Below are 27,657 nucleotides of genomic sequence, written 5' to 3'. Positions count from 1 at the left end.
TGGTGTGTAGAAATTTCTCCTCTTTCCTGCAGCCTCCATATAACTTCTCTTGGACCACGTTTCAGCTGACAACTGAAAATAATAGGGGGGAAATTCCATTGCACAGGTACTATGATGATGTTGAATCTAAGGCCATAGTTGTGAATTCTATTATAGTTACATCTTATAAAGGGACTCACTACTTTCCAGTTTCTCAAAAGTATTAGACCCGGTCCAAAACAAGAACGCAAATGCTGTAGGTTCTGGATTGTGTATCATTCTCGTCCCATCCATCTGATCACCACTCCTTAAGCAGCCACAACTGAACACAAGGCACTTCCTCAAGCAATTGCTCGAATCATGTAATATTCTTTTTACACATCCCTATACTTACTAAATTAAGCAAACTGAAACCAAATAAATAAAACAGCAGTGGTTCTACAGACTGTGTGATGTTCTTTCTTGTTCAAATCATTATGCAGTGTAACTGCTTTCATTATGAGGGAAATGAACCAATTGCAAGTAACATGTATAAGCCTAGAATTTTTAGTCAAAAAAAGCAACCTCAAAAATCCGGGTATACTTATTTGCAGGTCTGTATGTATATTGTACCTTGACTCTTATCAATAAAGGAACCATCCCTTCTCTGAGTTGAGTGGTAAAAGGCACAATCTTACTCTACCCCAGAAGAACCAAAAATAAGCATGGCTCCCGCTATGCTCTCCACCATGACTCTGTTTTTGGCCTTTTTGAATGCTTGGATAGGGAAATGGCAGTAGGGCTTGGGTAGCTGCCTCCCTGGCAATGGTGTTTTCCTGTCTCTGTGGAATAACCCTTGACTTATCTATGGGTCATATCAACATTCATAATTTTGACTCCAAAAACTAAGGTTTTGAACGTTCCACCAAGCCTGCAATATTGGTGAGGCAGAGAGATATTGCTTTTCCCCACTGATCTTCAAAATTTGAATTTAGATTCATGACTCTTCTTGAGAAATCTTTGGCATTCCAAAACAAATCAATAATATTCATGACAAGAAGGTAAGGAAAAGAATTGGGCCATAGATAAAGTACTTTCTTTACATTTGTCATTTTGAAAAAGATAAGATGTGGTTCATATTGTTTTGTTTTGGCAATACTGTAGAACAAAGAGGGCAGAAGGAAAGACTGTCTCCCTTGACAGGCAAATGTGTCAATAACCAAACGGCCAGAATGATAAAAATGAAAATGTTGCCTTCATCTAACTTCCCAAAGCTATGCAATTTTCCTTTAGACTAGGAATATTTGATTCCACATGGATTTCATTGTTACATGAATTCCAGGAATGCCCAAATCCTGCAAATTCTGTAAGTGTGAACAAAACTCTGTTAAAGAAGGCCATATTTTGACAAATGAATATCCGTGAAGAAAATTATTGCATGTTGTATTTTCCACACCTGGGTATACATGAATAAATGCTAGAAAGGAAGCATGCTTTTCTATTCACTCATTTTTATCTTCATACAGAAAAAAATATGAAATAATGATCAACAACAAGAAGAAAATAAAAGAAAGGAGGGGATATCAAACCATGGAATATCTCACGTGACTGTTTTAAAAACACGTATTTATTAGCAACCAGTGACCTCATTTGAAAAGATACTTGAATCCAGGTATACTCTGAGAATTAGGGCATAGCAACAACACTTTGATGTTGGCATTTCTATTCAATTGTCCTTTCCTTCAGTTTTCCAATGAACAACCATAACATATAATTTCTTTTTTAGGTAGCCCAACTGTCTTTATTATTCTATTTCTGTTTGCACTAAGGAGCTTTACTTTCTCATTCTCTAACCCTCGCAGAGACGACGTTAATTATCAACTTGACAGTGTTAACGTCTGTCAGGTTTAAGCCAATGAGTCAACATGCTGTTGCTGCTGTTAAGTTTCTCCTTTTGCCTGGAGGAGTATGGACATCTTTATTGCAAACAGACTAAATCCTACAGTCCTCATCTCCTTTTATGTCTTGTCACCATTGGCATTATATGGTATTAAGCAATATGAATTATGCATAAACATAATTGATATACCTGCTCTGGGCACCTCTCAGTCCAGGCAAACACTAAAGCCCATGTTGGTGTACTATGCCAAAAGGCTGATATTAGGAATAAAATCGGTGTTGAAGAATTTTGAGAAGCACCTGATGTATGCATAGATAAACTCTCTCTCTCTCTCTCTCTCTCTCTATATATATATATATATGTATATGTATATGTATATATATCTTTTATTATATCAATCTAGATCCAGTTCAAAGAAACTTTTGGATCAAGATTATGTATCCACAGGAGTGCAGAGGAGAAAAATCCAGAATCGTGTTTGTTAACTTCCTGAGGAATATGCCTTATTTAAACAAAATTAAATTAAAAAAATATTTGAAGATATGAGGCAATAGTTCATGAACTCTCAAAATTCAATAGATGTAGTTGAATAAAATTCCCAGTGATGGGGAACCAAGGATCAGTCATCATTGCCTTTTCCATTACTTCTATCACTCTTGTACCACATAAAAAGTATTTTAGAGCAAGTAAGAGTAACATGATTCATTAGAAAAAAATATTTAGTAAGGTATAAGGCAGTAGGAAAAGAGGAAGAACACATTACAGGTGGATAGACTCAATCAAGGAAGCCAAATTCATTGGGATTTATTGTCTCCTCCTTTTTGGTTGGAGCTACAGAGTCAGTGACCTGAAACCACAGACAGGGATATCAAAAAGATCGGAAGATCAAATCCCTTTCTCCCTGTAACATTTCCCTTTTTACCATCAGTCTCCTAGTTGTGGCATGTGTAGATTGACTGATCAAATGCTGCTTCGGGCAAAAGACCTCAAGAAATCCCCTCCAAAACAATTGAAATACTAATGAGATGGTTTAACTAAAACAAAGTAGTTGTGTTGGGCAAACATGAGGCAAGGATTCCAAAATCAGATAATCTGCCTATTTGACCAAAACCACCACCCTTACTTAGTTGCTGAGGAATCATGGAATGATATTGTTGAAATCCACATGGGTGCAAAGTCAGTGTGTATCATCCTTGTCACCTGGGTGTGTATCAGATTAAAAAATGTTAAGTTGGGTATGATTTAGCTCACCTGCACACCCAAGGTCTCCTAGGGACCCCATAGTGAGTGCAAGGTGATCTTGGGCACTCAGTCCCTATATCCCTTTAAATCTATACTTGGTCCCATACCATACTGTCAAAGTTTTGAGAAAAAAATAGAGACATGAAATGCATACCAGAGAGTGAGAATGAAAAGGATATTGAAGCCAGATTGACAGAGAGTCATCAGGAAATCCAATTTATACTCCTCTGGTGGACTTCAGTGAAGACTGCGCTCCTGAGGTCCACAGAGTAACCATCCCATCTATACAAGCTACTGATTAGCTGCGGGTAGCTGCAGGCTTCTGGTGAGATACCAAATCGCTGTGATTGAAGAGAAAGAAGGAAGAGGATGAGCCAAATGTGAACTGCAAACTGACCCCTCTCTATAGTCTAGGAGGAGTGTTTAAGCTTAAATTCAAAACTATTTATTTTTAAAAAAGGACAGGTTCAAAAATGATGACAAATTTGTGAGCAGTTTTAGAAAAGGAAAGTGGGGGTTACAAAAATCTTAGCCAAGTAAATCTAGTGATTATTGCTGCTCCCTAAAGCCTGGAAGGAAAAATTATGGAGAAAACATGTGCTGCTTCTACTCAACCACACAATCCAAATCAGGAAGTGGATTAAAGAAATCCAGTTCGACTTTGGAGAGTCTCCACATACAGACCTGTAACTGTAAAAAGGTTCTGCAATGCCCACAAAGTTCCCTTCATGCTGCATCTACCCAACAGAATAACATCTTTTTTCTTAGCTCGTTTGGAGAAATGTGCTGAACTGCAGCAGTCCATTGGATGAAAGTCAGCAATGGAGCTCATCTGCTAATTCAAAAATAAAAGGGGAAAGTGACTTCTTCTGAGGGAGGGAAAAGGTATTTATTTATCATCCAGAATATGCCATATCAGGATCCTTTATACACATTATTCAGAGGCTGTGATGTTAACACGAGTGCTGTGCATATTCCTCCCAAATATCCGCTCTACTATTGGTTTTGTTGACCTACAACTTCGTCACACAGCTGGCAATGGCCAGTGGCTGTGCTCCTATCAAGGGTGAGGCATGGGGCCCTTGTCTTGCCTCGCTGGCTGGCAGAACAATTAAATCAAAGGAAGCAAGGAGAGCATGTAGTATGTGCAGCCCCCCTCCCCAGATCAGCCAACAAAGTAGGCTTCCCATGTTTCCAGATCCATGTCAGATCCATGGGGGGAGGTCGCACAGTATGTGCGCTCCTCTCTTCCCTCGATATGATTGCCCTGCCGGCCAGCAAATCAAAGTCTCCATGGCTTGTCCTTAAGAGAAGCACTGCTGTCAGCCACCACCGGCCATGTGACGAGATCCATAGCATCCTTTATAACAAAACTTAGGAAATTACTTTTTGTACTATCAGAATACCTTAGATCAGTGGTTCCCAGTATTTGGTTCACCAGGTGTTTGGGACTTCAATTTCCAAAAGCTCTAATTTGGCCAACTGCCTAGAATTCTGGAAGCTGAAGTCTGAAGCATCCGAAGGACAAAAGGTTGGAAATCAGTGCCTTGGACAATATGCATGTTTATTTATTTATTTCATGTCAAAAGCATTACATAAATAAGTATAAAGACTGATAAAATAGAGGGAGCACACACGGCTAAGTAATTTTTGACCAAAAAGGGGCAAAAGCAACTGCATTGTCTGTAGCTTTAACCAATTCTTCTTCTGTGCATGAGGCAGGGCATTGTAGACAAGCATACAGGTGCAGAGTTGTTTGCTCTGCTCTACAGTCTCACAAGGTGGAGGATTTTTTTAATATAGTGCCATTTTTCCAGGTTGTCTTTTGATCTGCCCACTCCACTTCTGAGTCTGTTCAGGGACTTCCAAGTTGCCCATTCTTAGTTTGCCCCTGGAGGCAGACCATCGTGGGGGGAGGGGGGAATCATCCATTTGGGATGTTTGTGCTGACAAGGTGACTCTTAACATTGTAGTCCCTAAAAGGAATCTTTCCAACTTCTGCTTTCCTTCTGCAGGAGGACAAGAAAGATAGTGACCTATGTTTGAAATAAAGAACTGAAAGAAGAAATAAGTATCACTTTTCTTTGTGCATCTTATTCAGAGAGTAAAGAAGAGGCCCAAGCAATGCTACTTGTAGTATTATGGAAGATTAGAGTCTTTCTCTGTTGTGATATTTCATTGCTCCATCAACTTAACTAATTCATTGCCACACCATCTTAAATGGACCTAAACATGGTTTGGGTCCAGGTTTACCTACAGGATTGCCTTTTCCCGTACAATCTACCCTGAACACTTAGATCCTCGGGGGGGGGGGGGGCTCCAGGTTGCTAAAATCTGACTGGCGTCATCCAGAGGACCTTTTAATCAGCCACCCCAAGACTGTGGAGCTACCTGCCAGAAGAGCTCTGATAGCTAAATGAGCTGTCAGAATTTAAAACACATTTAAAGACCTATCTCTTCTGGCAGATCTACCCAGACAAATTTAATCATGAATTTTAAACTCGCATCTTATGTTTAATATTTGTTCTGTGTATTTTAATATATTTTTGTAGAAATATATTTTAAAATGTGTATTTTGTAGAATGTTTTAGAAGACTGTATGTTTTTAGCAATGTTGTAACCTGCCTCGAGCCATGAGGTGAGGCGGGTAAAAAATAAAAGTATTATTATTAATATTATTATTAACGATTACTTCACATTTTTGGGAATAGGACCAACGTTTTTAATGAGGAGACACTATGAATTTATATCCTATTGATTTGTTTAGTTTTTATTATATGTTATGTTTTTAATTGTATTTATGACATTGTAAGAATTGAATTTTGCCCAGTTAACTGCCTTGAGTCGCCTACGGGTTGAGAAAGGCGATATACAAATACAGTAAATAAATAAATAAATAAAATGCATTCTAAATAAATTTAGAATGCATTTAATCAGGATAGCATGCATTGTTCTCTCTTTCTTCAAATATTGGTCTTCAAGAGTTGAGTAATATCTTTGTTCTGTGAAGATGTTTAATCCCATGTCAAAGGAAGATATGTGAATAACGAAAAAGTTCACGTTGATTGAAGGCTTCATGGGAAACTGCCTTACTAGTTAATAGTTCTATAGTTATTATTGACATTATATATAATGCAACGTTAGGAATCATTCTGTCAACATCTCTAGTCTTTAGAGTTATAAAAGCAGTGCATCAAGGATCCATGACAAGAAAACAAAGGTGTCTGACACTCCATTTCACACATTATAACAACAGATATCTTCTTCATTGCATAGTTACCTTCTGTAACCGTAGACATAAATTTCCTGAAGTTTAAATCACATTTTCCACTGTGTATTATTAATATGAAATTATGACTCAATGTGGTAAAAAAAATTCTGGCATTTTAAAATTGTCCCTTGAAAATGCTATGATAATTATGGAATGTGCCATGCTTTTAGTGAACTCCTAGTTCTTTGCCAGACTGGGCATCAATGATTCACAGCATGCATATTATGCCATGTTCACATTCATGTTCTTCCCATCATATAAACTAAACAAAGTGTACCATAAAACACCATAGAGGGTGATGATGATAATGATGATGATGATGATGATGATGATAATGATAATAATAATAATAATAATAATAATAATAATAATAATAATATAGTAATAATATATTGTCAAAGTCTTTCATGGCCAGAATCACTGAAGAGCTACAAGACCGAAAACGAGCCATGAGAGTAAAGACAAAGATCCAGCCAGAGAACAAGTGTTCTTGCCATACATGAAGGGAACCACTGACCGCATAGGGAAGCTGATGAAGAAACACAACCTACAAAGTATCTACAGACCCACCAAGAAAATCCAACAAATGCTACGTTCAGCAAAGGACAAGAGAGATCCTCTCACCTCTGCAGGAGTCTACCATATACCATGAAGCTGTGCACAAGTCTACATAGGGACCACCAAATGCAGCACCCAAACACAAATCAAGGAGAATAAAAGGCACTGCACACTACTTCAACCAGAGAAGTCAGCCATAGCAGAGCACCTGATGAACCAACCTGGATATAGTATACTATTTGAGAACACAGAAATGCTGCACCACTCTAATAACTACCATGTCAGGCTACACAAAGAAGCCATTGAAATCCACAAACGTCGACAATTTCAAAAGAAGGGAAGAAACCATGAAAATGTACAAAATCTGGCTTGGCCACCAGTATTAAAAACTCTAAAATTATAACAGTAAATAAAGAACAACACTCAAATGCAGGGGAACTCAAGACAAGAAACAATTAGGGACAGTTAATCAGCTCTCAACAAAGGATTCCCCCAGTCAGTAACAAGCCACCATAAAAAGTGTCAGGCCATCAAATGCTAATCAATGTGGCCAAATGAAACATTCACACCTAGCTCCAATAGAAAAGAGTTTTTTCCACAGATATATAAACCCAATTTTCCTAGTTTCCAACAGACCTCACAACCTCTAAGGATGCCTGCCATAGATGTGGGCAAAACATCAGGAGAGCATGCTTCTAGAACATGGCCATACAGCCCAAAAATCTACAACAAACTATAGTAAAAACAATTTATTTATATATTATCTGCCTCTCCTTGTGGCTCAAGGCGGCTTACAACATGGTTAAAAAATGAAGCGAAGCACTGTTAAAATGCATAAAACACTAAAGCACCTTTCTGACAACTCATGCTGCTCAAGCAGATGGTGCCATGATGTGTTCCACAGTGTGAAGGAATTGTGACCTATTCCTGGAAATGTTGCACAGATGTTCATGATGATATCTTCATGAGTACACCCTTAGCATAATCACATATTGACAGTACCGTCTGTTCTGGAAGAATTTTATACTGAGGAATACACATATTTGCATATACATACATATGCTATATCTGGGGGAATTATGTATATTTTATAGACACCTTGCACATACTATATAGCCCGAAAGTAATTTTATACAGTATTTTTAAATAATGCTTTGCATAAAACAAAGTTTGTATGCATTGTACCACCGAAAAGTTCACTATCTCAGCCCCACTTAAGGACAATTTTGGAATATTTTCAGAAATTTAGTTAACAGTACTTGATTTTTTTTAAAAAAAATCTGAAAGTTATAGGGGGGGGAGGGGGGACTGGCAAAATTGCCCTTCCAGGAAGTTGCTTTAATTAAGTAGTTTTTAAAGACTGAATTTTGAATCTTCGTAATGTGAACCAAACGTAACAGAGATAATTAATTTGAGTCCAACCAGCAGATCGATGGTGGAGGGTCTCCATATCCCTAAAGGGCCACTTCTAAGTGGGTTCACATAGATCAGGGTTTTGAGAAACTCTGCCCTCACTTAGTGTGGTTGGACCCCTCCATAGCTCCTGAGAAGCCTCCATTTGATCTCCCTCATTCCTTCCTACCTTAGACCTACATTGGCTCCATCCCTTTTCTGAATAGCTCCTGAAGCTCCTTTCAACCCTCAGCCATTTCTCTGCATAGCAACCAAAGCTCACAGATGCAACATAATGACAATGGAAATGCTCAAGTGAAGCAATGTGTATATATTAAAATAAAGCACAAGTGAATGCCTAGAATGGCACTGTTGTGGGATCCAGTCATGTAGAAGGATGTGATAAGGGATATAAGGATGAAAGAAGGGATGGGGGAAGGAAAGAAGGAGTAGAAGGAAGAAGGGAATGTGTCAAAGAAAGAAGGGAGACAAGGGGTAATGAAACAAAGGAGGCAAGGATGACAGAAGGGTTGGAAGAGAGAAAGAAGAAATAGAAAGGAAAGGGGAAAGATTGGAGGAAAAGGGGAGGAAGGGATGGGAGGGGGAAAGAATGGCATAGAAAGGGAAAGAGACAAAGAAAGAAGGGAAGGGAGAAAGAAGGGAGGGAAGAGAGAAAATGGATGAAAAGTGGAAAGGATGGAAAGGAGAAATAAGGTGGAAAGTATAGCATGGAAGGAGGGAAGAAAAGGAGAAAGAAGAGATGGAAGGGAAGGAGAAAGAAGGGAAGAAAGGTGGAAAGGAAGGAGGGAAATGAGAAAGAAGGAGGAAAAGGAGGGAAGGGAAGGGAAGGAGAAAGAAGAAAATAAATGAGAAAGCAAGAGGGATAAGAAAGAAAAGGAGAATGATGAGAGGGAAGGGAGAAAAGATGGAAAGCTTGGGAATGAGATAGAACAGAAGGAAGGGGGGAAGAAGGGAAGGAAAGGGGAAAGAGGGCAAGGAAATAAGAAAGAGGGGAAAGAAGAGGGAAAGAAAAAACAATAAAGAAGAGAAGAAAGGGGAAAAATAAGGGAAGAAAAGAAGAAAGAAGAGAGGGAAGGGGGAGTAGAAAGGAGAAAAGAAGGGAAAAAGGAGGAAGATGAAAAGAAAGGGGAAATAAGAGAAAGAAATGAGGAGGAGATTTCTGTCTCCGGATGAAGCCAGTGGTCCTCCTTCCTTCCGCTGCCAGGCCAGCCATCCTCCCCACATCTCTCTCTCTTTCCTTCCCTACGTGGAAAGAACGAAGGTGAGCAAAACAGAGTGGTAAGCTTTTTTCTCAAAAGGGCACTTCAGCTCCTCCCACAAATCAATAACTGTTTCCTTTTAAAGCAGAGAATAGGGAGAATCATCACTTCACATCTCTGTGATAGGAAAAATGTGGATAATGTACAAAAAAGTAACTTGCCAACCAGCTTAGAAAGCTTAACCCTTCAAAACAATTTAGAAATGTGAAGGTATCTCTACCTTATATTTGAAGCCTATGTCATGTAATGAATACAGTGGGTTGCCGTTTCTTAAGTGGCTAGCTCAGTAGAATTTAATTAATGTGCTGAAGTGGTAATAGCAGTGGGGACAGGATATCATCTGGTAGCACACTACAGCATAGCTGCAAGGGGACCATGTTACAGTCCAAAATCAATGCTTAAATCTTTATATCAATATATTTGGGGGTGCGGGGAGTCAAGGCTGATCCTGTCCTCAAACCAGGTCTAAATCAAGACTATACTAGAGCCAAATAATCTGTTTCCTTCAGTAACCTGAAGACTGAACAAACTATATAGGGGTTACTTTTGAGTAGACACCCTGAGGATTGCAGTGAGTCTCTTCTTAGAAAGTAGATAGTACAATTTCTTATCTGCAGTTGCTGTAAGCTTAAATTTTACCAATCTCAGCACTACTGGGCTCAAAGGAACAAGCAATAATCACAACAATAATTGCAACCGAGTCCCAGTTGAGGGTTCCAATCTCCCTCTCCAAGCATTTAAATTTACTACTTTATTCAGGTAAAATGTTATCTGCAGCATCATTTGCATTCATGGGAGCATGGAAGTGTTAAACTGCTCACTGGAGAGTTTTTAAATGCACTAAGGATGCATTGAGAGCAGCAAACAAAATATAGTTAAAGACTCAGCTAGAGGCAAAAAGTATTTGAACTCAAACTTTTCACTAGTTCACAGCATTGGCACCATTTTCTATAAACTAGGGCCTTAAGAAAAATAAGGCTCAGAAAAGAAAACCTTGTTAAAAGTTTTGTGTAAACCTAATTAAACTAGTTAAGGGTTCAGGGAGAGAAAGAGCATCACAGACTGCCAAAACAAAGGCAAATAATTATCCATGTATCCACCAAATTTATGCAATACTATTCTAATGATATTGGACTATGATATTGGCTTGTGTGATTTTAAATAAGTGGTTTTAATGTTTGATAATTTTTAATGATTGTTTTAAGGTATATGGTTTTTTTTCTGATGTATGTTTGTATGACATCAAATTGCTGCCAGTGCCTATATATGTGAGCCGCGCTGAGTCCCCTGCAGGGCTGGGTATAAATATGGTAAATAAATAAATAATATTTAGCCATGTTGTATATATCCACTGTTGCTGAAACAGTAAGCCTGTTAGATTATAAATGCCAAAGTATCGAACATTTTCATTATATGTTTTGCATGTTCATTCTCCATACTTGAACATACAGATTAAGATCTACTTGCCAGATAAAACTAAATCCATCATCATCACAATGAATTTATTACCTACCCCTGCCTGTGGCTCAAGACAGCATACCACATTATTTAAACAAGACATAAAACACTATTTAAAGACATACAACAACATACACAGATTTAAAACGCATGTTAAAATCCACGAATAAAGTCCAGATTGAAATTCACAATTTAATATTGACTAGGTAGGCCTGACAGAAGAAATGGGTTTTCAATTGCATCTGAAAGCTGAACTAGCTGTCCATAAAAGAGAGATATTTTTATTGGTCAACCAAAATGCCCAACATTTTAGTTTTTGAAGTTCCATTTGCTGCAATAGGGAAATACGTTTTAAAATTATTTCTGCTTTGTGCTTTCAAGTCATTTCTGACTCAGAATGATCCTAAAGTGTCTCTATCAAATAACAATCTGGAGCTGAGAGTGTGTGCCTAACCCAAGATCACTCACCTGGTTTCCATGACCAAGCAAGAAATTGAACCCTGGTTTCCAGAATCATAGTCAACACACTTCACCAAGCTGGCTCATACAGGAAAAGAAAAAAAGAGTGATGGTGTTGGCGTTAGAGGGCTTCATTTTGTATCGGCTGTTGTTTCTGTTGTAAGTTCTGTGATATTTCAGATATAATGAGTATCCCTCTGACGACTTTGAAAGGTAGAGGAGTAGCTGGATTACTCTTCAGTTAATCAAAAATTCTTTAGGCTTCAAACTGAGCTTTTGAAATTGAGCAACAAAGTAAACTTCAAAGCAAAGGCAAAGATTCAGCATCATGTTTGCAGATATGACTAAACGTTCCTTCCCTGGAATCTCTGTAATATCCAGCAACAGATTCCAGAAGATTTTTCTGCCCTCTGGAGCAGTCCTGGGATGGGGGCTGTATCAGAAAGAGGGCATCCTTCTCCTCATTCCACTTGCAGAAATAGTTAAGTTCGAAAGACCTCCCTTTAATCTTGACCATTTAAAATTGGGAAAAAACAGTTTATACAAGCAGCCCTCCATATTTTCAGGTTTAATTTTTGTGCATTTGATTATTCACATATTTGATTTTATATTCTTTCTAGAAATCTCTCTGCCCTCTATTGAGACTCTATGGTCAACTAACAACAGACACTGATCATAGAGCTATGCAGGAGAACACTGACATTTCTAGAGAGGTGTTTTCTATAACCTTCTTAAATCTGGAGTTGCACCCGTTTTGGGATCACATAACTTAATGTGGTGCCTCTTCCTCTACTGCTGCTTTTTGTTTTGTCCTACCTCTGCTGCCTCATCTCTTTTTTCCTGATGCTTACCAGAAAGTCAGACCACATGCAAATTTCCTCCCCCTCCCCATTTCCCATTGGAGCCTTTTTCTTACATGGGCAAAAAGAAAGCAAGAGAACCAGAACTACAAAGTCATCCTCCACTTCTCCCTTTCTACTTTCTCCTCCTTTCTTTTGTTCTCTTCCACCCTCCCCTCTTCTACAACAAAGGCCCCTTCCACACAGCTGAATAAAATCCCACATTATCTGCTTTGAACTGGGATATTTGGCAGTGTGGACTCAGTTCAAAGCAGATACTCTGGGTTATATGGCTGTGTGGAAGGGCCCAAAGCTATTCTGTACAAGCCTCCTTTGAGGAGGAGGGCAGCCAGAAAATCCCCTTACCTTTTTAGCAATCTTTGCAAATTCAGAAGCTTATTTTCTAAAACTCTTGAGACCCACATGGAATAGTGGATTCAAGTTGCAGAGAAAGAATTTTCACCTCAACATTAGGAAGAAGCTTCTGATGGCAAGAGTTGTACATCAGTAGAATATTTGTTCTTGGATATCTTCTTCTCTGGTGGTTTTTAAGAGATTGTCATCTGTTGAGAGTGCTTTGATTATGTGTTAATGCATGGCAGGTGGTTGAACTGAATGGTACTTGAGGTCTCATCCAACTCAGTGATTCTATATTTTTATGAGACCATGTTAGCAAAATTATATTTATACCAAACATTTGTTGAAAAATTAAATTTCTTTATGATTTATTATCAGTAAATATTTGATTTGCACAACTATTTTTTGTTTTTATATATTATGGGACCTGAAAAAAAATCTGATAGAGAGAAATCATGGGAAAAAAAAGATATAAGAAGCCCTGCTCTGAGTCCTTTGGTACAACTCTAGGAGAAGGTGACCATAGAGTCAAAGTCAAGGACCTAGAGTAGTGTTTCTCAAATTGTGTTCTCTAGGCGTTTTGAACTTCAATTCCCAGAAATCCCAGACAATTCCAGGTGTTTGGAATTTTGGGAGCTGAAATCCAAAACTCCTGGAGAAGCACAATTTGAGAAACACTAACCTAGAGGTTTCTTTCTAGGCAGGTGTTCTCTCAGGTTTAAAAATTAATGGGTTTTTTTTCAACTTGCAGTTTTTTTATGTTTTGCCAAACTTTGCTCCATCACCAGTTCCACAGTTTTCTCAGTAACATCTTCTGCTTAAATGTAAGTAGTACAGTTGAACATACATATCATTGGAAATATAAGTTTTCTCTCCATGACAATATGTGAGTATATCAACTCTGTCATGCTGTTGCATTGTTTAATTTGCCTACTCCTCAATACACATAGGAACAGAGTGTCTTACCACAAGGGATAAGTGAGAATTTGTTTCAGCTAATGTCTTAATAATGCCATAGCAGCTTATCTAGGCAAATATTTTGTAAAGGAGGCAATGTCTGAATTGAAGAAGACAGGCAGAAGACTGTATCCCTGTTAGTTAATTCTAACTAGAAAAGATTCAGTCAATGAGCTGATGAATGATGAATCAAAACATTAATAAGCCCAGTGGATGGCACAATTGTGGCACATTTATTTATTTTATTTAGCATATTTATACCCTGCCCTTCTCAACCCTGAAGGGGACTCAAGGCAACTTTACACATAAGCAACTATGCAATAACTTAATACAAAGTACAATTAAAATAAATATTTTAATTAAAATTAAAATTATTGCGCATTAAACCATTTTAAAGCATTACATTCACTATTAAAACCACACCATCCACAATCGTAATCCAGGGCCATTCCAATAGTCATTGCATAGACTCTGTATCCATCTGTTGCACTACAATTATTCTCCAAAGGCTTGATTATAAAGCCATGTTTTCAGTTGCCTTCTGAAAGCCAGAAGGGAGGGGGCTGATATAATATTACTGGGTAGAGAGTTCCACAGCCAAGGGGCCACCACTGAGAAGGCCCTCTCTCTTAACCCCACCAATCACAGTAATGGTACCTACCTATTTATATAGGTACCAAAGGATTCCTACCATGAGACCTATTTTCTTGATATACAGTGGTCTTCCACAGGTTTTTTCTACATTCCACCCATTAGTATGGCATGATTGTCTCTCCAAAACCGAAGTTTTATTCACCTTCTCTTCAACCTTTACAAAAAATTATGTAACTTTAATATAATTGATACATATTATGATAAGCAATATTGCAACAATAAATAAGAATATAATTACAGAATGTCACACCAAATTCAGCACATTTTTTGTGGTGGGTCTCCAACTTGAGAAAATAACCCACCAGTAGTGAGTACTAAGATCCTATATTTCTTGAGTAACTTGAAAGTCACTGTTTCTGTGATAACAAAAAAAATTGTTTATGTTGAAAACAGTAACTTTCCAAGACTCCACTAATTGCTTGTTAATGTTTATATTTGCTAACCTGTATTGTATGTATATATTGATTTGCCAGTTTAAGTGTACCACTTTGGTGTAGGAGGTGCTACAAACATGTGATTATACTGAGCAGGCCCATAGCCAGGATTTTGTTTCGGGAGTGGGGGGCTGAGCTTGTTTCGGGGGGGGGGGGAGCTGAGTCTGAGTGAAAGAGGGTCTACCCTAGCAAACCTTTTGTATCGTTACCCCAATACCCCCATGCATATGGGATATATTGAGCATGGTGATCAGATCATGATATGAATAAACATAACAGTTTAAATAATGTACCAGTAAGGTACAGTTTAAATAATGTACCAGTAATGTACCAGTAATGTACCAGTAAGATTTTATGTTAGCAGTTCACTTTAGCCCTCAGTGGAGGTGGATGCAGTATGCTTTTAGACTTCAGTAGAAGCAGATGTCTTTTAGACTTATGCAGAAACAATATAATATATATTTGTTTTGAAAAGCAGTGAGTACAATTATACAGTTTGGACTTTCATAAGATATATTCTTAAAGACTTTGGACTATGAACGATTGTTGATTAAGAATGATGCCCTTTGTTTTCAACACAGAGAAACTACATCCTATCTATAAATGTGTCTGTATGCTAAATTAATTCAAGATGTTTGTGAGTAAAAAAGATACGTTACTTTTTAAAGAAGACTTTTTTTTTTATCTCTGAGTGCATCTTTTGAACTAAGAGGTTTCAAGGGAGAGTATATGTTTTGGCCAACTGGAATTGCAATTTCATCTTCTACTTCAAAGAAACATTTTAAAACTCTGCTAGCTAAGTATGTTTTTTTTTTAAGTGGCACGTTTTCTCACTTCATCACACTGGAGAATGAATATAATTTAAATCCAGTTTCTGCCTAGTGCAGAATTCTGGGGTTTTGTAGTTTAGTGAGACTGTTAGAGACTCCTCCCTAAACTACAAACCCTAGAATTCTGCAGGAGGCAGCAACTGAATTTAAAGTGGATTCATTTTCTAATGTGTTGTGGACTTTGTCCCTGGCAGTTCAGTGACATAGTTTATCAGCTTAACAGCTGAATTACCTGTGTGCCATTACATGAATTCTTATAAACATCACTTTTTCAAAGGGTTGACTTCTAACAAAGTCATATCTTTCCTTGACTAGCGGTTTTCAAAAGGTAATCTCCAGATGTTTCCAAGCAAGCATTAGTAGTATCAACTACATTGAGCTCATTTTCTGTTTATAAGAATTAGCAGAAAGATAAAGTTATTTACGGTTTTAACAGTATTGTCAGCATAACTTGGATAATGAGAGCTTGATATCCTTAACATATCCAGGGCCAATTACTTCTTGAATAGTAGGTATACTCTGCTTTTCACAAATTAAGTGGATTATGCTCAGGTCAGTGAAAAAGATCACATTTTCAGTATTAGCATAATGTTGCAGCACCTTTACTGTACCTTGGAAGTACCACCATTCCTAACACTTGTGTGCCTCGAGGGCTGCATCACAGTGTGCACCACTCAGATCACAGTGTGCGCCACTCAGAAGTTCTCCTGGGGACAGTTATTCCTATGGCAAGGGGTATTGCTACCCACCCTTTGGCAGGTACCATTACCCCTTCTGCTTTGGAGGGAAGTGGCTTTGTGATTACTACTAGTTCCAGACAAACAACACCTTACACAATGAATGTTCATTGTAAACTAACATCACGTTTCCCAAGCTTAACGTTGAACACTATCACAATGTGCTAACTACTCAATATAAGTCTGTATGCCTCATGCATTAGCAAAACCCACTAATGGTAAAGTGTATCCCAGTGTCAGAAATATGTTTTCACTACAGATATGTTGATTAATTTTGATAACTGTCAGCACATACTTGAATCTTGAATGTTGCAATACAGTTCAGGTACATTATAATCTATTGGTCTATCTATTTCTATCTATTTTGGATATGTTAAAATAGATCCCATAGCAAAAGAAAAAATAGGCTAGGTTAAGAAAATAGGGGTGGTATTTTTTTTTAAAAAAATAGTTGTTACCTTAAGAGATATGGTAGACCATTCTTCCTTCACATATTTAATTGCTTGGTACTATAAGCACTAAACAGACGTAAATAATCACCATGATGTGGCAAAGCATGTAGTTGCATTTTATTTAGGAGGTATTTTTTAAAAGCCTTTAAAAAAAGAAAGCATTCTATAGCATGGAAACTTGAAATTGTTTCACCACTTCAGATTATCTCTTAATCTAAACTCGATGAGAGATAGTATAGTGTAGTGGTTTGGCACTTGGACTCTGAGTGACCAGGGTTTGAATCCCCACTCCGTCAAGAAAACCACTGGGAGACCCGGGCAAGTCACACATTCTCAGAGTCAGAGGAAGAGAATGGTAAGAAAAACATGCAGTAGGGTCATAATGCAGTTACCCAATGGTTTTAGCCCTAACATGGGATCCATCTTCAGTATTCTGCCATTCTGCCTTCTATTCTTTTGTCTGATTCATTCTTCCAATTAAAATTATTTTTATAACATTACTTCAAAAAATATTATAAATACAAGATAAAGTGGTGGTATCCTTATTGTGCCACACTTGGTAGTTAAATCTCAACTTTCTACCAAAAGACCAACAAAAATGTACTTGCAAATGACACAGAAGGCAAACATATAAAAGAGAAAGGGGCAAGAGTGTTTATTTACACTTGCACTTGCTTGGCACTTGCACTGCTTGATAATTTTAAGAGAATGGCTTTTATAAATTAATATCTCCTTCTTTCAATTTCCTTTTTTTTTTTTTTGAGAAATGGTTGGAAACTTGGAACACTCCAATTCCCTCTTTGTGTTAACTTTGAAGCCTTTCAACCACTTTGAGCAGATGTCAGATACAAAGACCGCCTGCCTTCAGATCAAATTGCTGTTGCCAAGTCTCGCGAGCTTTGTCTTAAACAGTTGATTATAATGCCAGCACGGTCCAATTTGCAAGCTTTAAAGAGGCAGCTGAACACTGCATTTTGCTGAACTATCAAAGAGCTTGGCTCTTAAAAAAACCCAAAACTTTGGCATCTCTGTAATAGAAGCTGGGGTAAGAGATTCTCTGTTTACGTTTCTCTCTATCAGCATAAGTTATAGTTAAGCTCGATTTGTATGAGAATTGCAGTCTGCTAAAGTGTTGTGCTCTGGCCATTTGTTGCTCTGCTGGGAATACAAAGTCTATTCTGTAAATGGAACTGATGGAACAAATAAGCAAGCATGTGTATCGAACCATAGTATTATTCAACGGATTCTGGGCTAAGTAAATTAAACTGAACTGAAAAATCATTTATTAATTCAACCATTTTCTGAATTTAAATAGAGATTACATAGCCTTGTGTATAGATTTCTTGGTTGGCTAAAGATTTGCAAAGAGAGGAAACAATCATTGAAATGAATTGCATTGCTTCACTGAATGAGAATACTGAAGTACGTTTTGTTTAACTTTCATGGCTAAGCCAAATGGAAATATTTTTTTTTTAAATGTAAATGTATCTAACAATGTATCTCCATTTGGGTGACAGCCTAAAGGAATCCTCTGACCTCTTTTATTCTGGAAATAACAAACTAAGGTATATTTGCTTCAATCTCTTTTCTGTTAACTTGAGTCTATTTAAATACAGAATGAAATGTTTTAATCCAAATAACTGCAGTTTAACTTTGGGCTGGTAGCTAGCATTTTTGAAAGTATTAAAAGTAAGTTGAAATTAGTTTGCAGCAGCTTTTTTTCCCTTGATGGACTTCATGTGTAGCTTGACATGAAGTCACAGACTGATGAAAAAAGAATGTCAACACATGAGCTATTGTTGTATGCCTTCAATTGTTTCTGATGCATGGTAACACAAAGGTGAACATACTGTGTTCAGAGGGGATTTTTTCCCCTTTTACTGAGGCTGAGAGTGCATGGCTTGTGAATATGACCCAATAGGTTTCCATAGCTGACTGGAGATTCAAACCTGGTCTCCAAACATAGTCCAGTGCTCAAACCACATTACATGACAGTGATGCAATGGCTCATTTTCATTATATTGATAATTTATATGACCTTTGTCATAGAATTGTGGAATTGGAAGCAACCACACTGGCCATCCAGTCCAATCCCCTGTCATGCAGGAAGAGCACAATCAAAGCATTCCCAACAGATGGCCATCTGGTTTCTGTTTAAAGGCCTTCAAAGAAGGAGCCTCCACCACACTCTGAGGCAGTGTGCTTCACTGTTGAACTGCGCTTATGGTTAGGAAGTTCTTCCTAATGTTAAGGTGGAATATTTTTTTCTGTAAATTTAACCCATTCTTCTAGTCCCCAGAGCAGCAGAAAACAGGCCTGCTCCCTCTTCCTTATGACATCATTTGAAATATGCAAGCATTGCTATCATGTCTCCTCTCACCTTTCTCTTCTGCAGGCTAAACATACCCAGCAGTTTAAGCCACTTATCATAGGGCATGGTCTTCAGATCTTTGAAAATTTTAGTTGCCCTCCTCTGGACTCCTTCCAATTTGCTAATATCGCTCTTGAATTGTGGTGCCCAGAATTGGGCACAGTATTCTAGGTGAGATCTGACTAAAGCAGAATAGAAAGGCACCATGACTTTGCTTGATCTAGACATTATACTCCTAATGATGCAGCCCAAAATCCCATTGGCTTTTTTAGCTGCATCACATTATTGGCTCATGTTCAATTTTTTGTCCACTAAGACAAGATTTTTTTCACTTGTACTATTGTCGAACCAGGTGTCACCTATCCTGTGTCTATGCATTTTTTTCTGACTAAGCATACTATCCTACATTTCTTCTTGTTGAAATTAATTTTGTTAATTTTGGCTCAGTTCTCTAATCTGTTACAATGGTTTTGGATTCTGAATCTGTATTCTGGATATTCACTATCTCTTCTAATTTGATGTCCTCTGAAAACTTGATAAGCATACCTTCTAAACCTTCATCCAAGTCATTAATAAATATAGTGTCATTACTAGAAATACCAATGTACATGCTCCATAGCTGGTGTTGGCTTTAGGTGACCACATTGTTATACATTGCATCCTATTGAAATGAACAGTAGTGTGTGACAGAGTATTGGAAAGACAATATGGACAAAGTCCTTTGCATCTTTCCTTGGGAGTCAGCTGAATTCAGTGATACTTGTTTTGGGTGGTGTATTGATTTCACAAATTTGGATTGTGACGGTGCGAGTGGTGCCACCTATGTGTAGAACTGTTAGTTGCAAGATTTAAACTGTTTTATCATGCTTAATCCTGCCTTTTTACCCTGCTTATGTATAGTTGGATTGATTGGTTATTTATAGCTGTCAATCAGTGTTGTTTGCACCAGTTAAATTGCTTCCACAAGCTCAATTGTTTGGCTCCACCTCTTCCTGGAGGAGGGGAGTGCTTCCCTTTTTTCATCTGCCATCAGTTTCTATCAGATGGACGTGAGTAAGAGACTTGGCTCTAAAAGCCCATGCTTAAATTACCTCTCAGCACCAATTCTAAGGTTTTTACCCTTGGGACTCATGCTTTATGTCCAGATCGTCCTGGACAACTTTGAGGAGACCCAAGTGCCTTCAAACCGGCTCTTTTGGCACCAGAGGAAGGTCTTGTCCCTTCAACATAGGCCATTGGACTGGGGTTGTGTTTATTCCGATATTCACAGCCATTGAGGAAAGAGGAAACAGGAAAAGATTCTCAGCTGCAAACTCCTTGGACTTCAGAGATTGTAAAGTATATTTCCTTTATCCCTGTTGGAACATTAAGCTTATGCCTGAGAAAGATAACTCATTGTGAACAATAAATACCATTTCGAGTTATCTGTTGTGTTTTGGTCTTTGGGATTTCCAGTTTCCTATAGGAGGGCAAGAAGCAATCCCCTGGGGAAAGATTCCACGTCCATGCCTCTTTTACTAAGAGTTATAGTCCCTAGGCGCGACGGCACATGGATTCTGATATGAAGTGCTTTCTTCCACTTTTTTGTTTGATCCATTAATTACAGTACATATCAATCATTGCTGATATTTTTAGAGTCATAAATCTCACACTTTTTATAAGAGGAAGGGCAGTTATGTTATGTGTGTGGGGGTGTGCAAGAAAGATCTACCTTTGGATATGAAGTGTACTCCCACTTCTCATATATTACACTCATATTTTCTAAACTTTATACTTTGATCATATATCTCAAAATAGGACACAGTCCAGCTGCAAGTAAACATGGTTAAGACCATATTTGTCAACTGCAGGAAGAGAAACATTTAACTCACTATCCGTGAACATAATAGCATTTAAAACAGTGTACCATTTACTTGATTATGCCCTTCATCTTTGTTGATGTTTTATAATCCTAAAAAGCATTCTTAAGGTTGGGGTTCTATATGTATTTATTAGACTGGTGTATTTGATTTGGAAAAACACTTGATTCAGATCTAGTTTGGATCAGACTTAGACTGGACAACTATTCAAATCCCACCAAAATGATGCCTTCAAGAATATGAGTTCTTGAACATTAGAAAGAACCCTGAACATTAGGAAGAACTTCTTGACTGGGAGAGCCATTCAGCAGTGGAACTCTCTGCCCCAGAGTGTGGTGGAGGTTCCTTCTTTGGAAGCTTTTAAACAGAGGCTGGATGGCCATCTGTCAGGGGTGCTTTGAATTCAGTTGTCCTGCTTCTTGGCAGGGGGTTGGACTGAATGGCCCATGAGGTCTCTTCTATGATTCTATGAGTACCTGCTAATATTGCTTCAAAGGGAAGCATTTCCTTAGTAAAATAGGACTCATAGCTACCCTATCTATGGAACAGGACCTTGAGCTTTGCTTGTGCCAAAACTTGTGAGCATTTTTATGTTCACAAATCACCTGGAAAGCATAAAATTCACAGATGATATAGAGGCTCTTAGGTGAATAAAGTTTAAGGTTAGATTAATGCTAGATAATGCTCTTCGGTTTGTTATGAATCACCTCAAGAGGCTTTACATAAAGTCTACTATTACTTTAAATCCTTTCTTTCAATATTCAGCCCATATGCTATGGTGTTTTATTTGCTCTTGTATTCAACTGAATCTGTAAAATGTTGCCTATGATAATCCCCTTTCTGTCCCTCGGTTCCTTTGATGCTCTCAGATACTTAGGAAGCACTTCAAGCAAAAATGTTCCTATTTTCTATTCTCAGCTTTCAACTCCAGGCAGGCAAAAAGCAAACCAGTCCTAAATGAGCTGCACAGCTGTATTTTCAACAGAAATTAACTCCACTCCTTTTAAGGACAGAAGTACTCCTCAATAGCTGAGAAAAGAATGTTTAAAATGACAGTAATGAGGAGACAGAATTCTTTCCCCTTTCTGTGTCTTTCTTCCTTCTTCAAGGAGAAATTACTAGGCATATTCAAGTGGCTTCAATACTATTTCAAGGGCACGCTCAGTATTTTTATTAAGGTTAATTATTAATAGGATGGCTCCAGATTGATAAAATAGGAAAATACACTCTAATACTCTACTGTGTCTGTATGAGACCCATGCCCATATATGTATGCTCAAGTAGACACACAACGATAATAATTTCTAGCAAATGACAATGCTAAAATGCCATTATTTATTCTTTTGCTCCTTTCCCATGAAATGCCCAAGGTGGACTACTGCTAGTTGGTCTGAAGTATGCAATATAATTCTGCCAGAAATTGAGCATTGGTCTCATTTATTGTGTTCCTTCCTATGCATCATTATCTTCTCTCTGAATTAACTGGCATGTGCATGTAAAGCCAAGAATAACCATTAGTTAAGGTTAGAATGATCTAAGTGGCTGGCATTATTTTACTGGCTGATTAAATACAGTGTAGAAGAAGGTTCCCATATCTGATTGTTCAACATTTTTTATCTAGAAAGAAACAACTTCTGTCTTTGCCTTGAGAACAATGGCTGCTGCTTCACTACTCTCAAGTACATATAGACAGCCAGATAACTTCCAGAAGTACTCTGGAGCTCATCTATTGCTAATAGAGGAGGGTGGTAGTTCATCCATGATCCTTTGCTCACCTTGAACACTTAGGGTAGGAAAAAGAAAAAGAAGTCCACTCCCCAGACAATGTCCCCAGATAATGGACAATGGTGCTCTTCTAGTATAATTACTAGATATCAGCTTGAGTCTTGTGGGTTTTTTTCAGATTTTTTTTTATCTTCTTGAAATTATATTAACCCAACAGAAAGATGATAAGTATTACAGAGAATTCTGGGACATGTTGGAATGTACTGAAAATGTCTAATGCTTAGTTTCCTGCTGTGGAGTAAATAACATATCAGACATCTGGTAACAGAGTTTTCATTATGCAATGCAAGTTTCTAGCAGAATGTGAATTTCTTCTATATGGGTTGTTGTAGGTTTTTTGGGCTGTATGGCCATGCTCTGGAAGCATTCTGCTCTATGTCTTGAATTTTCTTTGTGAGCTAGACACAAATAACAGTACAGTCATTGAACCTCCCTCTCACTTCTTGTTCAAGTGAGAGAACCATGCTAATGAGGAAATTAAGGGAGGTCCATTCTTTTCTTTTTTTTAACATTTCCTAGATTTAGAATCCATCCATGTCTGCAAACAAGAAAAATCAATGGCAATGGGCAATATATCTTTTGTGTTTTTTTGTTGTTGATGATGATGGTACTGATTAATCAGGAATCAGTGATAAGTTCTGAAATACTTTCTAGAATAATATTAAAGTGCCATTGAGTTATGGCAGTTAAAGTGGTGTCAAACTACATTAATTATACAGTGTAGATGTGTCATAAATCCTTTTCAATCTTTAAAAGCATTAAAAAGGGTTTTTTTTTATTTTGTTCACAAGGAGACAGCGTATTCAGCACTTTATACAAAAAGAAGGTAGATACATACAAACTCCATAGCTACATTGGGTACAGAAACAAGGGGAATTAAATTTCACTCAACATTCACACACACATAACATTCAGTCATCATCGTGCACTGCATACACTACCATCTCTTCTTCCTTCTCCTGGAAAAGAGACCTCGAAGTAGGCCAGATTGCATTCCTAGCAAATCTGCCATTCTGTCCCTTGGAGAAAATAGCAGGTGGACCAGCCTCCACCTGCCTGGCACTATTTTGGAATAGTAAAGTGTCTCTTATATACCATATTTCAAGCTGATGTTGTTCCAAAAAAGTTGTGAATGAATGACAACTGTTTTCCAGCTAAAATATGTTTACTGTCAGATTCCAGACTGATGTTTTCTTCCTTAACTGGTAATTTGTTTTTCTTCTTAAGGAGCCTTGTAAACACTTCCTTAACTTAAAAGAATCATGTCTCTGATAATGTAAACATGGTATTTTCCACCACAGAGTTAATCATTTGTCTCTGGTCATCATTGTCAGCAGTTCTGAAACTTTTGATTAGTTCAGCAGTTCACATCTTTTTGTAGTTTTCCAGGCCTCATCTCTTAGGATAGCATCTCCCCAACCAAGCATATTTCATACAATTCTATTCAATTTCATTCAAACCACATATCATATTTATGACAGATATACTCCTAGACTTGTGAAAAAACAAAAGCATTAAGCTGTGGGAATGAGTAAAAATCAGTTTTAGGTCTCTTTACATGTGGTCTCAATGCATTTTTTTGTGGTCCTTGACTTCTCCAGACATCTCATACTTCCCTTTTCTGTTAGAAAAAATAGAGAAAGTGAATTGCCTTTTCTGGAGACTTCCAGGAATTGTGTTGTACCCTTTAAATTCACAATAATCATATTGTTCTTCAGAATAGAAATTGACTTTTGATTGTTTCCAAATGTCCTCCTCCCTCTTTTGCAATCATATTGTCCCCCGTGAATAATTGGACAAATATTTCCAGGGTCCTTTAGGGCATAGGTGAACTGAATACCTGTAATAAATACAAAATATCCTCCCCTCAGATCTATCACAGTTGCTGCTTCCACTATGCAACTGATGTAAATTGTTTTCCTTTTTATATGGCCTAAATGCACATGTTTGTATTACTGAAGTTTTATATCTTAGAATGTTTATTTTACAAATGGAACAACTGCAGTACCCAAACAGATTGCCTGAAAACCCCCTTTTTCCTTTCAGAAATCACCAGGCTTGCTATGGATTGTGGCCAACCAAGAATATTTTTGTGGTTTCTTTTGCTCTATATGTTTGTCAAGAAGGTGATCCCTGAAGATGACACAATAATTGACACTAAGAGTGGAAGAGTCAAAGGAGTTACTTTACCTGTGCTAGGTGGGACAGTAACTGCCTTCTTTGGAATTCCTTATGCAGCGCCTCCTATTGGCCGGCTTCGGTTCAGGAAGCCGCAACCTAGAGAAGAATGGGATGGGGTCTGGAATGCCAGCAAGTATGCAAACTCTTGTTTCCAGATCATTGATGACTCTTTCCCTGGATTCTCAGGATCAGAAATGTGGAACCCAAACACAGACCTCAGTGAAGATTGCCTCTACCTCAACATTTGGATTCCTTCTCCTAAACCTAAAAATACAACTGTCATGGTGTGGATCTATGGGGGTGGATTCCAGTCTGGGACATCCTCCTTGAATGTTTATGATGGCAAGTTTCTAGCCCGAGTAGAAAGAGTTATTGTTGTTTCAATGAATTATAGGTTAGGAGCCTTTGGATTTTTGGCTTTGCCAGGAAATGAAGAAGCTCCTGGAAATGCAGGATTGTTTGACCAACGGCTGGCACTTCAGTGGATCCAGGACAACATAGTAGCCTTTGGAGGGAATCCTAAAAGTGTGACATTATTTGGAGAAAGTGCTGGAGCAGGTTGTATCAGCTACCATATGCTTTCTCCTCAAAGTCATCCTCTCTTCACTAGAGCAATCTTACAAAGTGGAGCTGGAAATGCCCCTTGGGGTGTAATCCCTCCCTCTGAAGCTAGGCGAAGAACTCTGGCTCTAGCCCAACTCCTTCACTGTACAAGCAGCAATGACACAGAGATTGTTTCTTGTCTTCAGAACAAAGATCCCCGGGATATCCTTGACAAACAAGTGTCTGTCTTAAAACACAGTGCCATTTTGGAACTCTATTTCACTCCAGTAGTTGACAATGACTTTCTCACTGACACACCAGCAGCACTGCTGAAGAGTGGAAAATTTAAACAAACCCAGATCTTGATGGGAGTGAACAAAGATGAAGGTGCACCTTTTCTTGCCTATGGAGCACCAGGCTTCAGCAAAGATAACAGCAGCCTTATCAATGAAACAGAATTCCGGGCATGTTTGAAGTTAACCTTTCCAGAAACACAAGAAATTGGGCTGGAAGCTGTTGTTTTTCACTATACTAATTGGGAAGAAGAGCAGGACCCATTCAGATATCGCAATGTAATGGGTGAGATCCTTGGGGATTACAATTTTGTCTGCCCTGTGCTCGAGTTCTTAAAATATTTTGTCAAGACAGGGAACAGTGCTTTCTTATACTTCTTCGAGCACAGGTCTTCCAAACTTGCCTGGCCAGAATGGATGGGGGTTCCACATGGTTATGAAATAGAGTTTGTGTTTGGACTACCTTTAGAGAGAAGAGTCAATTATACAAAAGCAGAGGAAACACTGAGTAGATCTATTCTGAAATATTGGACAACTTTTGCAAAAACTGGGTAAGTTTTTCTTTGTGGTTTTGTGTGTGTGTGTGTTTTCGTTAATTTACAATTTTATAGTTTATAAGCATTCTATGATTATTTTTTGGTTTCCTCATACTTCCTCCAGGAAAAAAAATCTCAATGCTTGCATATGAAAATGGGGCACTTACATCAGTGTTATAACTCTCCTACACCAATAGTGATATTGCTCTATCATAGTGAATTAACATATATAAGCAGTTTACAAGCAAGATAGGTTCCTTAGGTTTGTTTTTAAGTTGAATGTATATGTAATTCAGAACAGGTGCATCTTTAAAGTTTTAACTCCAGCCGTACACACACAAGCATGTACGCACACGCACTGATACTTTGAGTTAAAAGTTTAATTCATTCTATAACTGAGCTCCTAACCCAAATTGTTCTCATCTCAAAGTGAATTTTCCTATTGAAATGCTATTAATCCATTACAGCCCCCTCAAATCCCCCAAACATTTTTGTTATGTGTTCTTAAATAAGAAAATGTATTTCATAAATAACATTGAAATCATGAGACTATTATGAAAATTGGTAAGGAAAACATTTTTTTAGAGGTAGGCAGTGCTAGGTTTCATCCAGCCACACATTGTGTGTGTTAGCCAGTATAACAGCAAGAAAAAAACCTGCACATTCCCATGGAAAAATAATAAAAGAAAGATCACCTTTAAAATGGTGGAAGCACAAAGTTGTGGCACAATGGTTGAAGCACAAAGCAGTGGCAAGGAAACACAAAGTGAAGAGACAGAAGCATCATTTTCTTCATACCATATTCATTCCACTGGAGGTGGATGGTGAGCAAGCCCCGCTTGAAGCCCAGGCAGGAGGAGGTGCAGCTTCATTGACTCATGCTCAAGGGATGCATTCTGTCTCCCCATCAAAGGCAAGGCTGTTCTGTACCCTGCTGCTGCCCAAGGTGACTGAGGAGAAGGAGAAGAAGCAGAAGCACTCCGCCAGGAAACTGAAGGGGCAGGCGGGGGAAAGAACCCATCAAAGGCCCCAGCCATGGTCTTCTAGGCAGGCCTCAGGTGATGTGGGGCTGAGCTGGACTCAGGGAAGATGGCTTCTTCCTCATCTTCCTCCCCTTTCCATTCCTACCTCCCTCAGAGATGCATTGAGGAGATACACCACCTTGGCGTAGTAGGAGCCACAGCAGGTGGGAAGTGCAGGTGCTACTTGGAAGCATTGGGGGAAAAGCTATGAAAGAAAAAAGGTTGAAGAAACCCCTCAGCAAGGAGAGAGAGGGCGAAGAAAAAGCTAGCTCCTTAATCAAAACACTGC

The 27,657-nt window shown here is 38.2% G+C and overlaps 1 protein-coding gene across 1 annotated transcript in view; it reads left to right on the top strand.

Moving 5' to 3' along the window:
* Positions 1-17,675: 17,675 nt before the first annotated feature.
* BCHE (butyrylcholinesterase) overlaps positions 17,676-27,657 on the top strand; it is a 55,529-nt gene continuing 45,547 nt past the window's right edge. The window contains exons 1-2 of the mRNA XM_060767578.2: positions 17,676-17,823; positions 24,840-26,361. Coding sequence (XP_060623561.2) covers positions 24,857-26,361 — 1,505 coding nt within the window. The 5' untranslated portion in view covers positions 17,676-17,823; positions 24,840-24,856. The remainder of the gene's footprint in view (positions 17,824-24,839; positions 26,362-27,657) is intronic.

This window comes from Anolis sagrei, chromosome 3 (genome assembly GCF_037176765.1).
Source record: "Anolis sagrei isolate rAnoSag1 chromosome 3, rAnoSag1.mat, whole genome shotgun sequence".
In the NCBI taxonomy this organism is placed as follows: domain Eukaryota; kingdom Metazoa; phylum Chordata; class Lepidosauria; order Squamata; family Dactyloidae; genus Anolis; species Anolis sagrei.
The sequence above is the reverse complement of the archived record's forward strand: the minus strand, read 5'-3'. Positions and strand labels throughout refer to the sequence as shown.